General features: G+C 40.7%; 1 protein-coding gene across 1 annotated transcript in view; it reads right to left on the bottom strand.

Annotated features, from left to right (window-relative positions):
• The window catches only part of COL6A5 (collagen type VI alpha 5 chain), a 93,606-nt gene that overhangs the window by 52,546 nt on the left and 17,866 nt on the right, over positions 1-23,194 (bottom strand). Inside the window, exons 7-24 of the mRNA XM_017510150.2 lie at positions 22,481-23,056; positions 20,419-20,759; positions 20,231-20,312; positions 17,945-18,087; positions 17,301-17,393; positions 15,526-15,579; positions 13,646-13,717; positions 13,294-13,320; positions 13,142-13,186; positions 12,998-13,051; positions 10,952-11,014; positions 10,292-10,357; positions 9,839-9,892; positions 6,501-6,536; positions 5,951-6,013; positions 4,095-4,157; positions 2,993-3,055; positions 893-955 (exon numbers count right to left, since the gene is read on the bottom strand). Of these exons, the coding sequence (XP_017365639.1) occupies positions 893-955; positions 2,993-3,055; positions 4,095-4,157; positions 5,951-6,013; positions 6,501-6,536; positions 9,839-9,892; positions 10,292-10,357; positions 10,952-11,014; positions 12,998-13,051; positions 13,142-13,186; positions 13,294-13,320; positions 13,646-13,717; positions 15,526-15,579; positions 17,301-17,393; positions 17,945-18,087; positions 20,231-20,312; positions 20,419-20,759; positions 22,481-23,056 (1,958 nt within the window). The remainder of the gene's footprint in view (positions 1-892; positions 956-2,992; positions 3,056-4,094; positions 4,158-5,950; positions 6,014-6,500; positions 6,537-9,838; positions 9,893-10,291; positions 10,358-10,951; positions 11,015-12,997; positions 13,052-13,141; positions 13,187-13,293; positions 13,321-13,645; positions 13,718-15,525; positions 15,580-17,300; positions 17,394-17,944; positions 18,088-20,230; positions 20,313-20,418; positions 20,760-22,480; positions 23,057-23,194) is intronic.

Raw genomic sequence — 23,194 nt, 5'->3', positions numbered from 1 at the left:
TTGAACTTATTCCTTCTTTCTAATTGAAATTTTGTATACACTGGCCAACACACCCCAGTCACCACCTCTGGTAACTACCATTTTAATTGCCTGTTTCTATGATCTTGACTTTTTTTTTACATTTCACCTGTAAGTGAGATCTTGTTATATATATCTTTCCATGCCTGGTTTATTTCACTTCACATAAGTCCTCTGGATTCATTCTTATTGTCACAAATGACCAGATTTTCTTCTTTTTAAAGGCTGAATAGTATTCCATTATGCATATACACCACATTTTCTTTATTCATTCATCCATTGATGGATACTTAGGTTGATTCTATATTTTTTTGGCTATTATGAATAATGTTGTGCTTGGTAAATTTTCTATGATATCTATGTATAACATTTGTAATAAACATTAATTTAAAAAAATAATAATAATTGTTCCTATACCGGCTGCTCCCTAAGCTGAGATCTTGGTACAGTCAAAGCCATTAAGTCAGAATGCAGGCCTAATAATGCAATGCCCCATTTCTTGGCCCTATTCCTCCATCTCTCATTGTCACCCTAGACTTTTGCAAGAAGGGAAGAGAAAAGGGCAGTGTTGTTTTTCAATGGACATGCAACTATGTGGCCATACTTGTTGCTAAAGTATTGAAATGACCTGTTCTAAGTCATCCATTATCCTCTCTTCTCCTACCCCTCTTCTCCTGCTTGCTGTTCCCCTTCACTTTGACAGACTGTCTACGGAATGACAGCTCTGGGGGTGGGAGAAATGTTCTTACATCTTCCTAGATGCTGAAATACCTTCCATGCCCCCTACACTTGGGCTGATGGTGTCAACCCCTTCTCTTTACCTTGGAACCAAATACTCGGACCCGGGCAGAGTAGGGGCTTCAAAACTTCTCACCTGTCTTCCTCGCTGCCCATCTTGACCCCCTGGCCCTGGATCTCCAAGAAGTCCAGGCTCTCCCTAGCAAATGGGACAAGAAGAGCTTCAGATCAGTAAAATCAAACCTGGTTTCTACCATGGGAAGTTCTGTCCACTTGATGGGGAGACTCAAGGTTCTCAGTGAGGGGTCAGTGCTCACTAAGGGGATGAGAGTAGGGTAGAAATAATGTTTTTTCCATAGCTAGCAGAAGATGCCTAGCGCAGCCCAGAGCTGGACTGGGGTGTGCTGTTTTTCCAGTGTTATATAAGGACTGAAGGAGAAGGCAAAGAGTAGAAAATTAACTCCAGGGAAAGTTAATTCATTTGCTGATGCATTTGCCTAACCAACAATTACTTATTGAACTGGAAAATAAATGCATTAGGGGTAGTCCTGCCTTAACCTGGCTGGAAAGAGAAATAATTAGATGGGCAATTATAATATTGTGAGATAAGGTTCAGGGTACTATGGGAGCAAACAGAAGGGGACTCTAAGTCAGATTTGGCGGGCCAGCGGAGGCTGCTGAAAGGAAAGGAGCAGGGAAGCTGAGGACTGAAGGATGAGTTGTATGTCAAGAGACCGGGCAAGGAAGGGGTGAGGATGATCCAGAAAGGGGGAAGGCACCGGTGAGAGGCCTGAGGCAGGCACGCAGGAGGGAGGTGAGGAGTGAAACCTTAGAATTAAATGAGGCAAATAGCAAAGTGCCTTGTAAATGATTGCCCACCTTATTAACACATAATTGCATATGTTTAGGGTGTACAACATGATGATTTGATATACACATACATTGTAAATGATTGCCACAGTCAAATTAGGTAATGTGTCTAACACCTTACCTTGTTATCACTTTTTCTTTTTGCTTTATGTTGAGAGCATTTAAGGTCTCTCTTAGAAAAATATCGAGTATCCAATTTTAACCATAGTTATTGTTAACTACAGTCACCATGTTATGCATTAGCTCTCCAGAATTTATTTATCTTATAACTACCTTAAAGTTTGAAGATTTTCATGGAGGCCATGGGAAAGGCAAGACCCACAACACAATTTGCTGGGCTCCGTGTAAAAGAAACACTCAGGCCCCTTGCTTAAAAAATGAGATTCAAGCCCATGACAGCAGAGTATTAAACTCAGCAAGGCCACCTGTGTAGCTGCACAGGTGACAGCACCCTGAAGACAGGGGCACTGAAAGATTTTAAACAGGGGAGTCAGATTCTGATGAGGTCAATAGTTTGCTCTCTGATGATCCCCAGCAGAACCACCTTGGAGATAGCAGTTCTGCTTCGAGAGCCACATGCACAAATGGATTTGAGTTCCAATGCCACCCATCCTCCACTCGACACAGCCACCACGTGCATTCTTGGCCTCAGGAAATCAGGGAGTGATAGAGATCTTTTAAAGTTGTTTCTGATGGGTGAGATCACTCTCTCCCAGGGAAACAGAGCAGCTTCATGGAGAGGTCAGCAGTTAGAAACTTTTTGCTCAATGGAAGGAAGAGAACACATTAGCAGAATGTTGGTGACTTGCTGATGGTGCTTGGATTCAATCATGTGAGGAATTAACATGAAAATCCAGAAAAAAATGGAGATACTTTTGTACTTAAAATCCATAAGAAATAACATTTACTTTTTTCAAGAATGAGTTCATGTCTTTTGTAGGGACATGGATGAAGCTGGAAACCATCATTCTTAGCAAACTAACACAGGAACAGAAAACTAAACATTGCATGTTCTCACTCATAAGTGGGAGTTGAACAATGGGAACACATGGACAAAGGGAGGGGAACATCACACACCAGAGTTTGTCAGAGGATTGGCGGAAAGGGGAGGGATAACATTAGAACAAATACGTAATGCATGTGGGGCTTAAAACCTAGATGATGGGTTGATGTGTGTAGCAAATCACCATGGCACATGCATATCTATGTAACAAACCTACACATTTCACATGTATCCCAGAACTTAAAGTATAGTTAAAAAAAGAGAAAATATCACATCATAATTAATAAATATATGCAATTAATTATCCAATAAAAATGAAATATGTTTTTTAAAAGAATTTTTTAAAAAAGAAATAACATTTACTTTTTTCCCCAAAAGTCCAGGTCTTCCAATGCTCCCTTTAGCTCCCGTTAGCCCAGGAGAACCCTGAAAAAAAAATTAGAGACTAATAAGTTGGCACCATAGTAATTCTTAGAAACCCACCTAGAAACATTTCACTTTCCTTCAAGTTCTTCCCAACAACCCCTTGATGTGGCCTTAACAAAAGATCTAGCCACCCAGAAGGAGAGAGGCAGATGGCAGGGCTGAACCAGATGACTCAGGTTCCAGTCCTAGTTAGAGGACCACATGTTTTAATCTTCAGGGACATCACTAGTCCATATGGGGCTTAGTGAGAAAAGGAAAAGCTCCCTTGACTCAACACATGTTATTATTTCCAAATGTGGGAGAACTGTCATCATGTACTGAGTTTTTTTAGAACAAGTCGCTTTGCTGCCACCTTTGAGCACTGTACCATATGCACGTACATAATGGCATGCGGGATATGTTTCAGCTTCCCAATAAAATAGTGGGCAGCAGTGTCTTTCACACACATATTAGCAGAAAGATAGCGGACCACACATGCCAGGAATATAGGAATATGGGTATTCCTTGCCTTGTGAACTCTCTTTCTGAGCAGAACTGAATAGATTTAGAACACTTTTCCTACAAATCCTTCACCATCCAAACTATTATTTCTCAGGAAACAAACAAATTCAGAAGTGAATGTAGGAATCAAATAGGTTTGAGCAGACAGGGATCTTTGTACAGTCAATTTTAAACACCTATAGTCAATGGAGATATATATGCCTGGCACACAAAAATTTTAAAAATTAGAAAAATCAGAACAATGTATCAGTTTTTGGAGGAAATGTTATGATTGGACAATATTTGTATTCTTCCAAATGCTTTCATTAGCCTAATGAAATGGATCTGTGCTTTCAGAGTAAAATCTCAGTGAAGGAGAAAGAGGAGTGCTTTAGCTATGTATGAGGAATCTGAGCTGTGTTAAAATTTTGCCCCAGATGATCCAAAAATAAAACAATGTATATGTAAATAATACAAAAATCATATGTAAAGATGTTTTGCAGTTAAGAGGAGAATAACTGTTGAGAGTCACTGAGCCTAAAGTCTCTGAATCACTCACCTGAGGTCCTTTGTGCCCCTGACTTCCTTTTTCTCCTTTTCTGCCAGGATTTCCCTGTGACCCCTTTAGTGGTAACAAAAAAAACAATGCAGAGATGTCAACGAAAGCTTACTTCCCAGTCAGTGCTTTTGAAATATCCTACAGAAAAGCAGTGATCCAACCCTTCCTGCAGCCTTTTTTTTCTTTTTTGAGATAAAGTCTCACTCTGTCACCCAGGCTGGAGTGCACTGGCATGATCTCAGCTCACTGCAACCTCTGCCTCCTGGGTTCAAGTTATTCTCCTGCCTCAGCCTCCTGAGTAGCTGGGACTACAGGCGCATGCCACCACGCCTGGCTAATTTTTGTATTTTTAGTAGAGACGGGATTTTCACCATGTTGGCCAGGATAGTCTCGATCTCCTGACCTCGTGATCCACCTGCCTCAGCCTCCCAAAGTGCTGAGATTACAGGCATGAGCAACTGTGCCCGGCCTTCCCACAACCTTTTAACCCTGAGATTAAGCATGTATTAAGAGTAATTGAGGACAGGTCCAGTGGACTCAGTGGTCCAGATCTTTTAAAGGAATTATCTGCCTGGGTAATAGACCTTCGTCCCACTCCTACAGAGGAAATAAAAATAGGCCAAAGCAAGAAATGAAACCTATAAGAAAAGGAAGTAAGACACAAACAATGGTTAGATGAATTCCTTTAAAGGGACAGGTTACCTGAGCCAAAGCCCTTATTCATGTGTAAAATAGAGAATAAAGTGGTTTCAAGTTAGCACAAAAGGACATCTTAGCAGCAGATCCCTATCAGAGGAATCAAAGTCTATTTTTCTGCCATATTTGCCATGAAACATATGGTTCTCATATGATTCTCTCACACAGAAGCAAAAACTAGAGGTGGCAGTAGCATTTCTTCCCACTGAAGTACCAGCTGTGAAACGGCCCTGGGCTGCCCAGAAGTCACCAAATAAGGCTTGATTCACTGCCTCAGTGTCAGAGGGACCCTTGGGTATCTGAGGTATCTGATGTAACTATCATCGCCACCTCCACATCCACCCCAAAGCCTGGCAATGGATCTAGGCTGGTCCCATCCATACCTAATTTAGAGAAACTGCTAGCTCATGGTTTGGTTCAGCAACCCCAGAACCACTCAAGAGAATCCCAAATTCCAGTTTGGTCCTGATATCTGAACTTTCTGGGAACACCTTAGAATAGGCACAGCTACACAGGCCCTTCCAGACAAGTCCAGGCTTAAGTTGGGCTTCATGTAAAGTGGGCTTCATAAGGCGACTAAACAACCATGTGTTATAAAGCCACTCTTCAGAATGACCACAGCTTCTTTCTGGCATGGAGGGAAGCAAGGCAACAATACCCTGACTTCCAATGCTCATATTACTAATGATGTGACCATGAAAGATGCAAATGGCTCACAGAAAGCCCTATCAGTCATATTCCAGAAGTACCGATACCCCTGTAGAGTTAGCTTTAGGCAAGTCGAGTAGTCCTTTCCAACTTGCAACTAATTTTCCTTTGTGGGAGCTGTCGTATGTATGCAGGACCCCAGCTACGGAAAACCAATTTGCTGATCCTGGCGTTAATTACTAATGTAATACGAAGGTATTAATCATTCACTATTACTAATATGAAGACGCAATACCAGGTGAGCACAAGAGCACATCTTTCCTCTACAAAGGCTTATTAGTGACCTGCAAATAATGAAGCAGGTTTGATGAAACAAAATCACCCTCCATCCCGTAATGGGGAATGCAGGAGGCAGATTCTCAGTAATTTATTTTTATACAGAAATATCTGCCTTCTTCCCATCAGAATAACCTCACAGCATTTATCAATATTTACAAAATATTCCAACACACCTGTGGGCCTTGCAATCCTTCAGCTCCCAATGTGCCTTGAGGTCCAGGATTTCCTGGTTCTCCCTGATGAACAAGAGTTTCCAGCGTCAAGATTTTCTACATGTTGTTTCCATACGGATTTTCTCTTTATAGTATTTACATAGGAAACAGGTACTATTTTGTCTGACTCGTGGCCCACCTTCTACTTGGCCTAGATTTTACTCTTCCAGACTGTCTAAGGAATGAACATAAACTTGTTTCTTATTCCAATAAGGAATTTCTCTCTCTTGCAGTTGATTCCCAAAGCACATGAAAAGCAGGCAAATGCACAAAATTTGGAATTGTACGGGTTCTGCTTGTCTACCAGGTATCTATCAGGGAGGCTTTGCCTTAGGTCTGTTCTGTTCCTGGGAGTTGCAGTGATCGTTGGGTCAGTGAGGATCACATCCAGTACTGGGTATTTCCTACACCCTTGTCAAATGCTCATTGATTTGATTCCCAGCACCACCTACACAGGAGAAACCTCCTTGGTCCCATCAACCACAGAGGACAGGAAGTCAAGATTACTTACCGAGGCACCTTGGAGTCCCCTTTGGCCTTCTCTTCCCTGGAACAGAAAAGGCAAAACGTTAGTATGTGGATGTCTGAATGGAGGGGTTACTTGAGGCAAATCAGCCTCTTTCATTCTCTGATAGACATAAGTAATGAGCAGCTCACAGAAGCAGTTTTCCTGAGGCGTTTTCCATAAACAAGCTTTCACACTGGGCACTTAATTACAGACTAACATTTGGGGGACTGATTACAAACCAATCTAAAAGTCATTACAGACCCAGCTCCAGTGTGACAGCCTCTAACAATTATCCAGGAGGCTGTTTGGAGAATCAAATCATCCTGAAGATCCTGTCTTCTGTATTTCCCTCTCTGGCAAATTCCAAAAAGCACTGTCTGCTAATCAGAGGCTTCCCATGGGAGAATAGCTGTGGCACATCCATTTCTCGCTGTCCTGGGCCCCTGGTTACATCTTCGGTAAAGGTAAAAATTTCTAGATACAGTGTCTCATATGGGTCCACCAGGGCTAGTCTCCATGGAATTTTACAAGAAATAAATGGCTGATGGGGTCTGCTCAGCTATGGTGATCCAAATGTCCAAATGGCTACCACTAGGTTCAGTAGAGGACAAAAACGCCGGGCTGATCCCTGAAGCCCATCCAGAAGCGAGTTCACGAGTTCACGTTGCCAGCTCAGGCCCTCCACCTAGTGGTTGTCACACCCTCTCCTTTCCAGAGTGTAGCCAAGTGGGAAAAGAGATTCAGGCCCCAGATCCTAACTTCCTTATCTCTAAACAGCAAGGATAAGATCTACACCTTCATACCACCCCACCCCCGCCCCGCCCAAACTCTGTCCTTGCCTCTTTGAGAGAGCTGTGGAACATCTCCACCACCAATTCACTTAGTGTTGTGATAAACAACTATGATTATTTTAGATACAAAGCAAGTATTTTTTAAAAATTCTATTTCTTCATTCATTTATTCAGAAAGGTAGCCATGGACATTATTTCAGAACTGCCGTTTTCTTTCAACTGCCCGCCTTCTGAAGTTCCTTAGAATAAACTACCGCACCAAGTGTCAGCTCCACCAAGTTGGCTGTTGCTTAAAATGTTTCCATTGAGGTTCTGCCCCTTGATGTAAGGTACTTTTTGCTTTTCAGATGCAAATACTCTTTGAAAGAAGTTACCCATTGAAACTTTGCAGCTGTTTGTACCCAGAATCAACTTCCAGAGCTCATGACATAAAAAAGCAAAGAAGAAACTGTAAACAAAGATTGAGGTTAAGGTTTCTATGACATCACAATTCTGTCTTCATTAAAACAAGGATAAAATAATGTTTATTCTGTGTAACGAACTATATGCACAGAGGTGAGAGATGTCCTTAAAAGTCAGGCAGCCTTGAGCTCAGTTCTGTTCTTTAAAGCCTGTGTGGCACAGGGAAATTGCCCAGGAAACCTCATCCAGTGTGGTTAGCAGCCCAGACTCTGGAGGGAGAAGACTGAGTTCAAATCCCAGCTATGCCACTCACAGCTCTTATGACCTTGGGCAAGCTGCCCAGGGTTTCTTGACTTTTTCATCTGTGAAAAATTGATATAATAATAGTATCTATCTCACAGGTATATTATGAGGATTAAATGAATTAATATTTGAAAGTGATTTAGTAGGACCTGGCATAAAGTAGATGCTACAAAAATATTCTCTGTGTATGGCAGGCAAAAAGCACAGGGCTGGAATGTGGATTCAAGTGTTGTTTTCAGTGTGTGGATCCATTCTTTTGGCAACAACAACGGGTACAACAATTAATTTACATAAGTTGAAATTCTGTCATGTAGAAGATAATGTCTTCAATTGGCTTATGTTGTTTAAAATTTATCATCCACTTAAGATGTTCCCACCCTCGTAGAGAATTCTGTTTGGCGTCAGAAAGTTGGGGGAGAGGGGAGAAAACCTGATGTTGTTTTGCATCAAGGTTACTTTGTTTAATTCAGGAGAAAAGAAATTACAAAGGAGGAGGTCAGCAGGGAAATGGGTAAAAGATGAGGAGGGGGCCGAGAGCCTCATGTCCTTAGAATGACTTAAAAGTATTGACAGGTTTGTCCAGGATTTATCACCTACACCACCCCTAGCATCTCTTTTTTAAAAGTCTGTGATTGATGCATCAGTTATAAAGCTATTTCAAACTAAAAGTATTTCCTCCTAAACCAACAAAAATACACATTTATCTTTAAAATTTATAGCATTTAGCTCATCTTGCTACTCTACTGCTTCCTCTTATTACATTTTAATGCCCTTGTGTGAAGAAGAGGGCAAAGTCCCAAAGAATTTTACCAGAAGCACTGAGAAGCCTAACCCATTCCAACTCCAGCTCTTTTTCTTTAAGAACTGTGGTTCAAGATAAACAAAGGCAAGTGGTATTAAAGCACATTTCTTCACCATCTATCCCAGTGATAAGGGCAATCAGCCGTAGCCTTCAAAATAATGAGAAGATTCCAAATTTGTAATAGAGAAGAAATCCAAGCAATTTCAATTCCTTCTTGAACAAAACTCAGAGCCAAATCTAGGACTTTGTCCATTATTCTCTTTTAATGATGTCCATGCTGAGTGCATGAGAGAGGAGTTTTTAATACGTTATAAATATCACTTCTTGCTTCAGTAGTACACAGAAGGAAAGGCGATTTCCTGGTTGTTCCTTTTAAAGAGAAAGAGAAGTCCGATGTCGCTGTTTTTTGCTGTGATAGGCTTGATATAATATGGGATGCTGTAAAGTTACACCAGCACCGCACGGTTGCCGGTTGGCCCTAACTGCCAGTGTGTTGGTCCATTCAGGAAGAATTTATTTGTGAGTCCTTTTTCTCATTGGCAACATGTAAAGAGAAAGTATATTTACCCAGTTCCTAATATTCTCATATAAGCTATCACAGGAGAGCTTTCATGTTAAAATCATTGGCTCTCTTCAAAGACATCCCAAAACATCTGGAAGGTAGAAAGGGAAAGGCAGACTGTATCAAAGTGGTTCTCAATCGGGGTGATTTTGCCTCTCAAACCCACCCCTCCTTTACCCACCACAGACATCTGACAATATTTGGAGACATTTTTGAATGTTACAATTGGGCAGTGGGTAGGGGTGCTGCTGCTGATACTAGTGGGCAGAGACCAGAGATGCTGCAAAACATCTGCCAATGCATAGCGTAGCCACTCACAAGAAATCATTATCTGGCCCCAAATTTCAGTAGTGTCAAGATTGAGAAACCCTGAAAAATATATTAGCTCTGAATCAGCCAACTCTGTGCAACAAATATTTTGAATGCCTCTGTCATCTTCAAGTGATAAAGAGGGGAAATAAATGTCCACAGAAATACTTACCCTGCTTCCTCTGGAACTAGGACTGCCTTGAACCCCTTTCTGTCCAGTTCTACCCTAAAAATATAATAGTTCCCTCAAGATCAAAACACAAAAATTCTGAATAAATCACAAAAGCATCAGCATCAAAATCTCAAGCACTATTAAAACAGCAGAAAAAAAGTTATGCTATGATCTATGATTCTGCATATTAACAGTTATACATATCCTTTAAAGAAGAAAAAGGTATAGCAACATGCACTGCTACATTTTCCCAAAAAATATCACTTGCCAGAAACTTCTTAATTTTGCTCATAAAAGTATAACCTACCACAAATATGTATTATTTTAAAAAAAGATCTTTTAAATGAGGTCTTAAGAGCATTTGTTCAATTACAGAAGAGTTACATATCTTACTAAATTTACTTGGTTCAATAACAGAATTAACCAACTCATAGATAAAATAGATCAAATTACTTGTCCTCCTTGTTCTCCTTTGGAGCCCTTTTGTCCTTTGATATTATTGTTTTGTCCCGGGTTACCCTAGAGAAAGATTTTTAAAGTAGTTTAGAATCTGGAAACATCAGCTTTTTCCCCAAAGGGTATGATGTTCAAGTACTAAGCTAATTTGGGTCATAGTATAAGAAGCATGTGAAAATTTTTAATATTTGAAACTCATAGGATTTTAGAAAAAATTAAAGCAATACTTCCTCAAGTTTGAAGAAGATTTGGCAATAAAGAATTAAAAGAGTGCTTTCTACATGGTGATTTTCCCTTTTCTATGATGGCAGCTTCACTGATGCACTGATTCAAACACTCTTAGGCTATTCCTCAAAGATGTAAAAAGATTCCCCTGTAACTGAGTCTGTAAATAATGAATCTATAGGTCTGCAAGTCCAATAAGTAACACTATGGAAATGTTCTCTCAAAGGAACCAGAAAGTCTCAATATACCATAAGGATTCAGAAGATGGGCCTAACCCAAGTAAGACATAAACAGACTTCTTACACATTTGGAGACATCAGCCAACACCTATCACCCCTACTCCTAAGACAAGCATTTTCCTACAGGGTAGCAGGAAACACAAAGGGAAAGGGGACAGGAACTATGGAGCAATACTGGGCCCTAGAAACTTACCGGATCCCCTGGGAAGCCCTTCTCTCCAAATTGCCCAGGAGCACCTCTGGAACCTGGGCTGCCCTGAAAAAAATAAAATAAATTTCTGAGTTATCTTGTAAGAGGCTTGTATAATGGTATTAAATATCAACTTTTATAAATGCTCTATGTCCTTCTCTTTCAGCCGGATTCCCTTAGACTTCTCAAGCGGTACTAAGTCCAGTTTTAAGCCTATGGTCAGGATTATTTGCAGTGAGGCTCAGAAACTAAAAAACTTCTTATGGTCTAACATAACACTATCCAATAGGAGTTTCTGCAGTGGAGGAAATGTTCTATAGCTGCATTCATCAGTATGGTAGCCATTAGCCATATGTGGCTATTAAAGACTTGAAATGTAATTAATGCCACTAAATAACAGAATTTCTTAATTAAAATTTAACTTTAAATAATCACATGTGGTTAGTGGCTATTGTATTGGGCATCCTAGCCAGTCTAGCAACTTCTAACGTCTAAAAATAAATTGCCTAATGGAAACTTTCACAGGAATATTCCATTATCACCTCAAACCCAATTATTTCCATTTCTACTTGCCCAAGCTAGGATCCTTGCAGGCATATTGACTGATTCTCTATTTCCCCTTCCTTTAGCCACCTGTATCTGGAGATTTCAGGTCCCAGAGCCACGCCTAGTGTGAGACAAGAGAGGCACCTAGGGTGTAGAATTGAGGTAGGTATTTACTTCACATAACTCAGTCCCTTTTGCACCTTAGGTGTCCTACTAGCCTCGCTTCAATCCAAGCCCTGAGATCACCTTAGCATATTTTGTGTCTGTTCTGTCATTGCTTTACTTGAAGGCTTTATCACTTCTCACCTGATTTCTACAGATCTGCCTCTCATCTTTGCCTTGCATCTATGTCAACTGCAACATAGCAACCACATTACTGCAAGTAGTATATCTAAAATGCAGATCTGATTGTGATTCTTCTGCTTAAAGTTTTTCAAAGGCCCCCATTGCCTTGTGGTTAAAAAACCAAAAACTAAGCTCTTCAACATGGCTCAGGCTCACTAGTGCCCTCCCAATCTCTTGATCTCTTCCCACTACCTCTTGAACCTCATCTCCTAGTACCTGTATTCTAATGCTCCCTCTAGTAAGAAAAGCTTGGCAGTGCCCCAAAGTCTCATGCTTTTGCTTATGCTACTCCCTTTGTCTGGAATGCCCTTCCTCCACATCTTTGCCTTGCTGAATTCCTGCTTCTCTTCAGCTCAGAGATCATTTCCTCCAGGAAGACTTTCTGGACAATCCCTGCCCCCCGGCTGAGTTATATGCCCTTTTCTGGACGCCCATGTAGATATCTACAACATGGCCTCAATCACATTCTACATAATTCTACTGGTATGTCTGTCACCCCAGCTACACTCTGGGATCTTTGAGGACAAGGGCTGTGTGGTTCACCTCTGATTCTTATTATATAAGAATATATGCCCAACCAATGACAGGTGCCTGGCACATGACAAGCCTAACATGTGACAGGTGCTCACAAACACTTCATAAATAAATGGACCGTAACATAAAAGTAGAGCTGCGTTAAGTCAAGTAGGCACACATGAATGAGTGTTGAAATCAATGAAAAGTTAAAAAATGTTTCACAGTGATTTCCCACCAAAGCCACCAAAATAATTGTCTCTTCCTCTTGCTTTTTATTTTTTTCGGACATCATAAGGACAACACAGTAATTCCTGACATTGATGGAAACATTTTTTTATAAAAAACAAATGAACAACAACAAAAAAAAACCACTGAAAGGTAAAAGTATTCATTTTCAGACATGAGAAACATGCCCATAGAAGAACCCCATGTGTGCTGAATTTTTTCTAGGTGGAAATTCTTGAAAATTACATAATTACCCCCTTGCTCCAATCAGATACGCAGCATATATTCAGTGGTAATAGGCCTTTATTATGTGGTTAAGTCAGTTGTAAGTTTTATCCCCTATAACCACTGACACACAGTGGTTAAGACTATCTCTGTCATCAAATTCTCCTTCTCTGATGTATTGAAAAATGTTACCTGAGATCCTGGATCACCTTTTTCTCCTTTTATTCCAGGAAGTCCATGAGAGCCCTAAAAGAAGATAAGAAAAACAAAATTCCCGCTTAAAAAAATTTTAGCAACTCATGACAGTTTTATGACACTTGAAGAAATATGGCTTACCTCTTCCCCATCAAGTCCATCAATCCCATCCTCTCCATGTTCTCCCTGAGAGACACAATAGCCGTCAGGTAAAAGCAGGTCTCTATCACATGCTTATTGGGAAACTAATCCCATTTGGAAATCAAATTAGACTGAGAAAAAAACTCCAGTACCTTCAGTCCAGAAAATCCTTTGACTCCCTGCAAAAGATGAAATATTTCTCACTGACATATCAAAGACAGAGTGCAAATTCAAAGACTGCCTCTCTAAAGTCAGTGAGTATTTAGCTGCTACTGGCTATACAGCTACAAAGAGGTTAGAGAAGGAATTTATTAATGTTAAAGACTCCTTGATATTACTTAAAAGCAGAATTCATCTGCAGACAGGGAAACTCATCAATATAACTGGAGAAAGGAAAAGAGAGAGGAGTAATGGAAAAGAGAAAACAAGGAAGGAAAGGAATGGGGAAAGAGAGGGAGAATGTGTTATAGAGAATTGGAAGTAACATTTACAGAAGAGCCGTACCTTCTGACCCTGCTCCCCTGGACATCCTGCAATCCCTTTATCTCCTTGGGGTCCTATGTCTCCTCGTATTCCCTAAGAAAGGAGCACAGACAGATAATCAAAGTGATGTCTTTGCCAGTGGTTTATTCTCAGAGTTAAGCCGAAGCACATGGGCACTATGAGGTTTAGAAAAAGTGAATCCTTTTGCAACCTCACTCATTTAAATCTGTTTTCCCCCCTCTATATTCAAACATGTTTCCTGTCAATCTTCAGGGCTTTTTATGGATCCAAGATCACAAAAAGGTGCAAGAAGAGCTCAACCACTTTACAACCTGATCAAACAGCACAGTGGCCTCACTTTGTAGCCACATTCCAAGACCTCAGTAATCCATCTAGGGCTGTAATGCTGTCCTGGGAGGGTCAGCACTGCTGACAGCAGACCCACAGTCAGTGCTAGGGTATTGCTGCTGAGTAGAAACAGTTGCTGGGAAGTGACACCACTAGGAGAATGAGAAAGCAAAGGCAAGAAAATAACCTGAATAATCACCAGATTAAAACCCCCCAAGTCAGACCATCCGTGCAGCTTAAGGTCAATGATTTGTGTGTCTCCCACCAACCCTGATTCTCCAAGGAAATATTTAAATACAGGTAAATGCTAAAGTAAAATGGATCTTAAGAAAGAAACAATTTTATGCTTTTTGAGGGCAGGAACCCCAACTGTGTCTTTTACCATCACGTCCCTTGTGACTGGCTCATGTCTAGGTGCATGACAGGTACTCACAGTTTGCTGCATGAATAACTAATTAGAAATGAGCTTAATTCTTACCTTGCCAGTAAAAGGGAGAAGGAATTGTCCTTTGTCCTGCTTTGTTTTATTCTGAGGATCATTCCCTACAAAAGGAGGAGGCCTTGCCCATGGCCACAGGTTGCTGAGAGGTACCTTAGTTCTGTGGCTTCCTATTGCCTGGACTTTCTGCCAGTGCTGGGGTCGGCTGCAGGTGGGTGACATTATCCCCCACACTCAAAGCACTCCCATACTAGTTTGGTGGTCTCCAAGAACCCTCAGAGGGTACAGAGTAGGTGACTTAGAGCACTCCCCTTAGCAGTCATTTTGTAAACTAGGTCAGCTGTTGGATTGTAGAGGAATTTATAATTGCTTACAGATGAGAAAACCAAGGGTCAAGAAGTTAAATATCTTGTCCAAGGACCATATCTAGGCCAACTCTTGGCAGTCTGATTCTAGAGTCTTTGCTTTCAATCCTTGTAACTTGCTGCCCAGATGAGGAACTGGCCTTGATCTAAGGGATAGAAATCCAGTCTGATACTTTTGAACTTTTCCCATCTCAAACAGAGCTACCTAAGTGGCTTCGGTTTCTTCAAATTCTTTCTTATAATTTGACTGACAGAAAGTGAGAGCTCTGGTTTTCACTAGGGAGATTCAGAAACCTCTGGGAAGCATCTGACTATGAAGCCATGCCTTGAGGGATGCCTTGCCCACTTCCCTTTCCATGGAAGGATGTAGACTCCAGCCTTGGCCCAAAGCCATGTACTAAGCACTGGGTTTTAGGTCTATAAAGAGCTCCCTGGCAGATAACCTGCTGTGCCCTGCTTGGGGGTGGAGAGGAGGGTGCCCAGGTCTCTGCCACTGATAAACACATGCCAGGCCACATGTGTAAGTCTGTTCCCTCCTTACCCCAAACTTAGTAACTGCCTCATTATTTAGACAGGGAAAAATGAAAAGAAAGGCAACACTTCTTCCCACAAAAAAGCACAAAAAATAAACATATAAACAAAATAAACATATAAACAAAACCCCATCTGCCCCTTTTGTATGAAAACAAAGCTTTTTATGAAAAAGAAAATAAATGTGTGTGGGGAGGGGGGAGGTCACAAAAACTTACAGGGTCTCCATCCTCTCCCCTGTGTCCTCTGCTGCCTTTCAGACCTTGAGAACCCTGGGAAGAGAGAGAGAAAAATAAATTTTAGTCACCCTCCATCAAGGCAAACTTGGGAAATCATTAGGCATTCTAAGCAAGTCCCTTCCTCCAACTTGGTTGCAGTTTTTGCAGATGTGAGTTTGTGTAAAATCTGACAACATTTGGAGCTGGCTTTTGTCCTTGCAGTCAGCTCTAGAGCCCTGCTGCAGAAGGCCACTCTCCCAACACTTGCGGGAGGCTGACCTTTAGAACCCACGAGCGGATGAGGCCTGCAGAGCCACACCTGTGCCTGAGCAATTTGCAGGGAGGACAGCCGTGCCAGCCACAACCCTTTTAGCAAACAAACCTGTAACATTTCCAAAGGGATTATTTTATTTTGTCCTGCTATTTTGAGAGCTCAAGGAAGAATACGCACTTCCAACAACAAGACTGCATATATTTTAACTGCAGTCATCTCTCCCTTAGCCACATGTGGTTTAACTGCGTCGTGGCTCACTTGTGGCAAACATTTCATTAGAATTTGCTTTCCCCACCCTCTAACACAGGCCCAGCTGGCTGCTCAGTATACCAGGGGGGTTGTGCTCCTGGAACATAATTCTAATACTGACCTGAGCAAAGTAACGAGAGAAAATTGTGCTAAACAAAACATCACAGTGCAGTAAAAAATTCAATATAAATTGTCCTTCCATAAGGATGTGCAGAACTCATGTGCAAGTATTGTTGATCTCTTTTTTTTTAAAAGAAAAACTGCATTTTTATTGTGATATCTAAAATCCATTTGAAAAGTACATAAAAGTAAATAAAATAGAAATGGATAGCTTAATTATTATACAGTAACTTTATAGAATATTATAATTGTTATATATAAGGCCTGTGTAGCCCACCCAGGTCAAGAAATAGAACATTACTGGTCCCAGGCACAGTGCCTGCCCCACTCCACGAGGGCACTCCTGACTTCTGATAATATTTTCTTGCCTTTAAAAAATACTTAACCACTTAAGTATTCCTCCATAGATACTATAACTTTTAATAAATGGAATTTTACCATATTTACTCTTCTGTGTTTTGCTTTTTTTTGGTCATTACCATGTTAGTCTAATTTATTCATGTTGTATATAGCTGTAGTTCATTCATTTTCATTGGCATATTTTATTGAAAATATTATGACATTTATTCATCCTATTGTTGCATGATTAATATTTTATAATTTATGTTTTAAAGGGCTATTAATCTGCAATGCTATGATATTTTTGTAGTTCAATCTCACTCCGTTGACGAGGAAGCACAACTCTCCAATATTTATTTGTTTATTTATTTATTGTTAAGGAGATGAAGTCTCAGTATATTGCCCTGGCTGGTCTTGAACAATCAAGTAATCTTCCCACCTCAGCCTCCCAAGTAGCTGGGATTACAGGTGCAAGCTACTACACCCAGCTTCATCTTCACTATTTTTACTTTTTACCACTTTTCAAACTGTCTAAAGCAGGTACAAAAGTATAAATTACAAAACCAAGAAGCAACATTATCAAGGATATGTAAGAGAAAAGGGAGTTAATCTTGCTAGCAATATCAAAAGTGAGCTCTTCTGATCTGGATTTTATACCAAAAAAGTCACATGAGATGCCCAAAGCAATTACATTAGCATGGAGTGAATGTTGTAAATTCAACCACTCAGTCTCCGTCCCACCTGTACCAAATCAAGGCACATTAGATAAAATAGTATCACAAGTGAGTAGCACCTTCTTGGCTTGCAGTCCTCGGGCCCCATGCAGTCCTGGAATTCCTGGACATTTGCAGAATGTACAGCAGCAAGTCCTCTCTGCAATGTTTCCCTAGGAGGGTGTGGGGATATAAAGCTCAGTGAATAAAAATTGTCACAAACTTTATTACATAAGAATTGTACTCATACAAATCCACCACCTACAAGCCTATCTTCTCCCTTTGGATGAGGGGTTGCCGAGAATATGAGGTGTTTTCTGAATTTAACACTGCAGAGAGGGTACCAGGCACTGCACTGGCAATATCCCCTCTCCAAAGGAAATGACCTGTTTATAAACAAGGCATCTACCATGTGGATAGGATTTGTTGTTTTCTAGTTGACAGTCTTCTGTTTCCTGAAATTTCTGCGTTGGGGGCTTTTTAATTCAATTATGAGTTGGTTGGTTTTTTTAGTTCCTTATGCATTCATTTAGTGAGATCGCCAAGAATGAAAGAACATGCAAAAACAAAATACTATGCCATGCCACACTTTTTTTTACATACTAAGAACCAAGCACTTAATTTATTGGGGGTGAACAAAGGCAGTCCTTGAAAGTTCTTATCAAGATTCCAATTTAGTTCCTATGGCATTTTGAACAACTGGGGGTTTTGTTCAACGACTCACCAGGTACTGTGATAATGTTTTACCCAGCTCTCTCATTCCAATGGTCAGATGAGTCCCGTAATCAAATCCTTTTCCAAATTCAAAGCTGGAAAACTCATGATCAGCAGCTGTGTTAAGGGACACTACCAGCAGAGCATCAAGTCCTATGCGGTAAAAATAACAGATAGAAAGCAAAGGGGTTGTACATGAAAAAAAAAAAGAAGCCATAATAATTCTACTCAGTGAACAGGATTGAACTAATTTAAAAAAGGAAGGAGTACTCCTGACATATGAAGAAACTAATGGCAGATTTGCCTGCATTTTCTGAATATGCACCAGCTCTGGTCCCTGACTTTTGCATGAAAGTCAGGGGATAACTGATAAAACATATTCAAGAGAAACAATTTACAAATCTATAGAGAAACACTAAGAAAACTGTTTTCCACATCTTACCACCAATTTTGATGCAATTCTTGGACAATGGAAAGTAATTTTTAAGAAAAGGTATTGTTATCTTCAGAGAGTTTTTCTGAATTTTCCTGAATGTAAATTAATGATAATTCTCAAGCTATTCCCAATTCCAAACACCCCTGGGAGGCCAGGCCCTGCGAACACGAGGAAAGCCCAGGGCAATTCTAGTCTTAGCTGAACTTCTGACTGCATCCCGTCTATTCATTCATTAATTCACCTATTCACTCATTAATTCATGTATTAGTTTATCTTTTCACTAAACAAATTTTTAAATTATTAATAGGAGCCTATTGTGTACTAATCATTGTATAATAGCAGAGATACAAATGAATAAGTCAGGCTTACTGCTTCCCTTCCCAGAGTTAATGGCCCAATGGAACAGATGGTAAGAATCAGATAGTTGCTCTGAGAAACATCAGGGTTCTATGAAAGCCTAGAGAGAGAAGTTCTTAACCCATTCTTGGAGGGTCATGGAAGGTTTCTCGGAAAAATCAACACTGAAGCTGATTCTAAAGGATAAATGTTAGTTGACCACTGTACTATACAATGTACTGTAAAATACATTAGAGGCTAGGCATGGTGGCTCCCACCTGTAATCCCAGAACTTTGGGAGGCCATGGCGCGTGGATCACCTGAGGTCAGGAGTTCAAGACTAGCCTGGCCAACAAGGTGAAACCCCGTTTCTACTAAAAATACAAAAATAATTAGCCAGGCATGATAGCAGATGCCTGTAATTCCAGCCACTCTGGAATATATATATATATATATATACACACACACACACACACACACACACACACATATATGTATATGCGTGTATATATACATATACACATATGTGTGTGTATATATATATATATATACACACACATATACATATATATGCATATATATATACATATATGTACACAGACCAGGGAAGCAGAGGCCAGGTTCTGCAAAGGTCCTAGGCCATATTAAGGAATTTGATCTATATCCTAAGAACAATGAGAAGGTATTGAAGGGATCTGTGCAGAGAAAGAAACACAACTGAGCAATAAATCAGGACATATGATGGCCTTTAGGGAGGCTGCCTGTGGAAGCTGAACCCCAGAAGTCAGTCTGAGCTACACCAAGGAATGCTTAAATGATGCATCTCATTTGAGAATTAGAGGAGTCTTCCATCACTGCATCCTACTCTCAGCTTCTGCATTTACCTTTTTGCTCAGTCTGAAGCTATGACATGGACAGAAGATACATAGTGAGAAATGCTTTTCCAAATCCATGTTACTATCTCTCACATGGAAAACAAAAAACAATAGGAACTGTCTTGGGTCAGGTTCCCTAGAACTGAAACCTGAGAGAGGATTTTGTATGTACGTGGTGTCTATATTGACAGAGAGAGCAGGAAAGGGAAAGAGGTGTTGTAAGCAAGGATATATCTCTGTAAAATTAGCCTTTGCCTGATTCATGAGGGACTCTGGGGTGCAAATTGTACCAGAGTTGACCCATTTAAGCAAGAGTGCCAGGCCTTTGTATTCCCATATCATAGACAGCCCTACCACCACCACCAAGGTGGACATGATAACCTCACTCCCATTCCAAGTATGCCAAGGTACATGGTTCAGGTCAGTCAAGGGCACATGTCTGTAAAAGGTCATAAGTATAAGCACTTGGCCATAGAATTTGCAGCATTTTGGGGAGGACAGTGAGGGCTTGTCAAGGGTGACAAGACAAGGTACCAACAACCTCTGCTACAAGTAACCAGTCAGATCTCAAGATATAGAGCATCTGAGTAAAGGTAGAGACTTGTTAAGCATATTCCATGCTCCACTGTTTAAATATTCAACTCAATACCTGCTTCTCTGAGCCTGTCTGATTGATTTTCAAGCATTACGGTGCTTTCACTCTGGAGACCATCTGAAAAAATAAGCAGCACCTAGAGAAATAAGAAAATGACATGGTGTAAAAGCTAATTATATAACTGGGGAATGAAGGACAAATGGAAGAATGTGGAGATGGGAAATAGAATATAATATGGATACCTGACTCCGGGATGTAGATTTATCCTTAAATGTGTCCCACAGAGACTGCAAGAACTGTGCGTTCAGATGAGTTGGCCCACTGACATTGACTTGCAGCAAGTTGTCAAACATTGCTTTATGATAGATCTGGAACTTGGCAGGGAATTCTTGGTCATTGTTCACCTTAAACGCCAAGCTCACCTGTGCCTCTGTGCCAGCCCCACAGCTTACCCCCCTGATAGAGGTGATGTCTTCTAAGATGCCTGGGAGGTAGGATTCCAGCTGGGGGTGGCCCTGGAACAAAGGCTGCCCCTGCACATGAGTGGAGATGTCAAACCCAATCACTATGTCCATAAAGCAATCTGGAAACCAAGGGAACAGAGTCAAGGTTAATAAGTAGACAGGAAAAAGGAAGGACAGGGCAGAACAATGGAGCAGTGTCATGCCCTGAAGCTAGGGGGTCTCCAGTCCCCAAAAACTGTTCAAGAAGGAAGACACTGGCTGCTTTATCATATAAATATATGTGTATATGTGTATCACATATATATGTGATACCAACATATATCACAGGGGTTTTGTCTGTCCCCTTTAAAATATTAAAAGTTCCAATTGCTATTTGAAGTTCAAATGATAGTTTAGTTTCATTCTCAGCGGCTTTGTTGTATGTGTGTGAGCACGCACGTGGGCATGGATGCAGATTTTTTTCTTTTAATGGTGACATATTTTAATTCATAGCATCAGAATACATTAAAGTTTTGAGCTGTCCTTACAGGTTATTTAAGTTTTAGAAATCACAAACACAGATGGCTGCAAAGGCGGGTAGATAAGACAGATGACTCAAGTGGGCAGGGTGTGAGGAAAATGAACTGGAGAACAATGACCCACTTCTGGATCTGTTCACTGTTCAGCTCTGGCTGACAGTAGCTACGTGAGAAATGGGGCCCAATGCTGTCAGATCTCCTGGTTTTTCAAAGAGGAGGCTGATGTCTACATTTTTAACGTAGAACCTTCAGTGTGAATGCTGTCAACTAATTTAGCAACTCAACACTGGATGCGACAAACAAACTGCCACGGCACGCTGCTGTTTGGTTACTCTGATCCTGCCCCGTTGCTCATTTTACAGATGAGGAAACAGCGGTGTGAGGAGGTTGTTGCTGCTGAACCAGAATTAGCACTCTGGCTTTCTGATGCCAGGCCCAGGACTCTGTCCAACAAGATGTGGAGAGTTTGGAAAGAGTAACACATTTCGTGAAAGAAGTGGCTTCAATCATAACAACTTTAGAAACATAAGCACTCTGAGGAATTTCTGCATGTTGTGCAAATTCCACAAACCATTATCCTTTGCTACTGCTTCCTTACATGCTATCCTTCCAACTCCCAGCCTTGAATTTACAGAAGCTGAGTCCCCTGTGGCCACTCTCAGCTGGAGCTGAATAGTGGCATTCCTGTGAAATAGATCGCTGTTTTCCAGTTCACTGTCCTCATATTCTGCTCACTTGACTCATCTCCACTACCTACCTAGCCTTTGCAGCCATGCGCCTTTGTGACTTCTGGATTAAATAACCTCTAAGGACAATCAGATCTTTACTAGGCTATGATTATATAAATGTAATCATTAAAAGAAGAAAAATACACTGTACACACACACACACACAAAGTCCCTTACAAAATGGTTTAACAAAGGTATAATAGAAAAACTTCCAATCAGCAAATGCTTATTTTACTTACTTTCTACTGGATGGAAGGCATTGACTAGGAATTCCAGAAGTGGAGAAGAGAGAAATAGGAGACAGAGATCCAGGTGCTAAAAGGAGAATAAACACTGGATTGCCGTCAGGGAACCGGGCTGACCAGAGGACATACCCCAGCAGTTCCCTCTAGCCTCTGCACCCTCTCCTTGTCTTTGAGGGAGGCTGAGTTATCCAAACTTCCTGGAAGCAGAGAATTCTCTTCTCACTGCACAATTAGTGAGATATTCTCACTAAATATATGTTCTAAATATATGCTCTGCTAGCCCATAAGACACTCTTGGGAAATGGAGAAATGAGTTTTCATGGAAGAAAACCAAACAAGGAGCACTTACTGGTTTTCCCGCAGCTCTGGCAGATTTCACGGACGATTCTTTTTTTCACATCCACATTTTTTAATTTATCAAAGTCTTGAAAAGTGATTATTTTTTCAGAATTGCCTGTTATTGGCAGAAGCTGTTCCTTGTGAACATCTCCTATGCCCAAAACCAGGACACAAATTCCAAGGTCCTTCAGGGTTTTTACTGCACCCGCCACATTATAGCGAGGATCTCCAGATGTGATAACAACCAAAGTCTGGGGGACACCAGCATTTCTTCTCCCACCAGCACGTAGATTAAACATATTGCTCACTTTTTTAAGGGCATAGTCAATTCTTGGAAACCCACTGCTCTTGGAGACAGTCTGAATTTGAGTCTTCCACTGGGTTTTATTCAGAGAGCTTTTCAACTCAATAATATTCTGGTAGTCACTTCCAAATTGAGCCATACCAATTTTCATTCTCTGAGACTGAATGTCAAAATTATCAATTAAGCCTGACAAGAAAGTTGTCATGGTAACAAAATCTGAATTAGATACTCTGTCAGAGCCATCGCAGAGGAAAATCACATCAGCTTCCTGAAGATTACAGACTGCAATAGAAAAAAGAATACGTTATTTTCCTCATGAATCATTCTACATTTTTCCTTTACTCATATACTCAAATTGCTTTACTAAATACTTCAATTGCTTTACATTAGCAAATTGAGATAAGTTAACAAGAGAGAGAA

Source organism: Cebus imitator, unplaced genomic scaffold, assembly GCF_001604975.1.
Source record: "Cebus imitator isolate Cc_AM_T3 unplaced genomic scaffold, Cebus_imitator-1.0 Scaffold432, whole genome shotgun sequence".
Lineage (NCBI taxonomy): Eukaryota > Metazoa > Chordata > Mammalia > Primates > Cebidae > Cebus > Cebus imitator.
The sequence above is the reverse complement of the archived record's forward strand: the minus strand, read 5'-3'. Positions and strand labels throughout refer to the sequence as shown.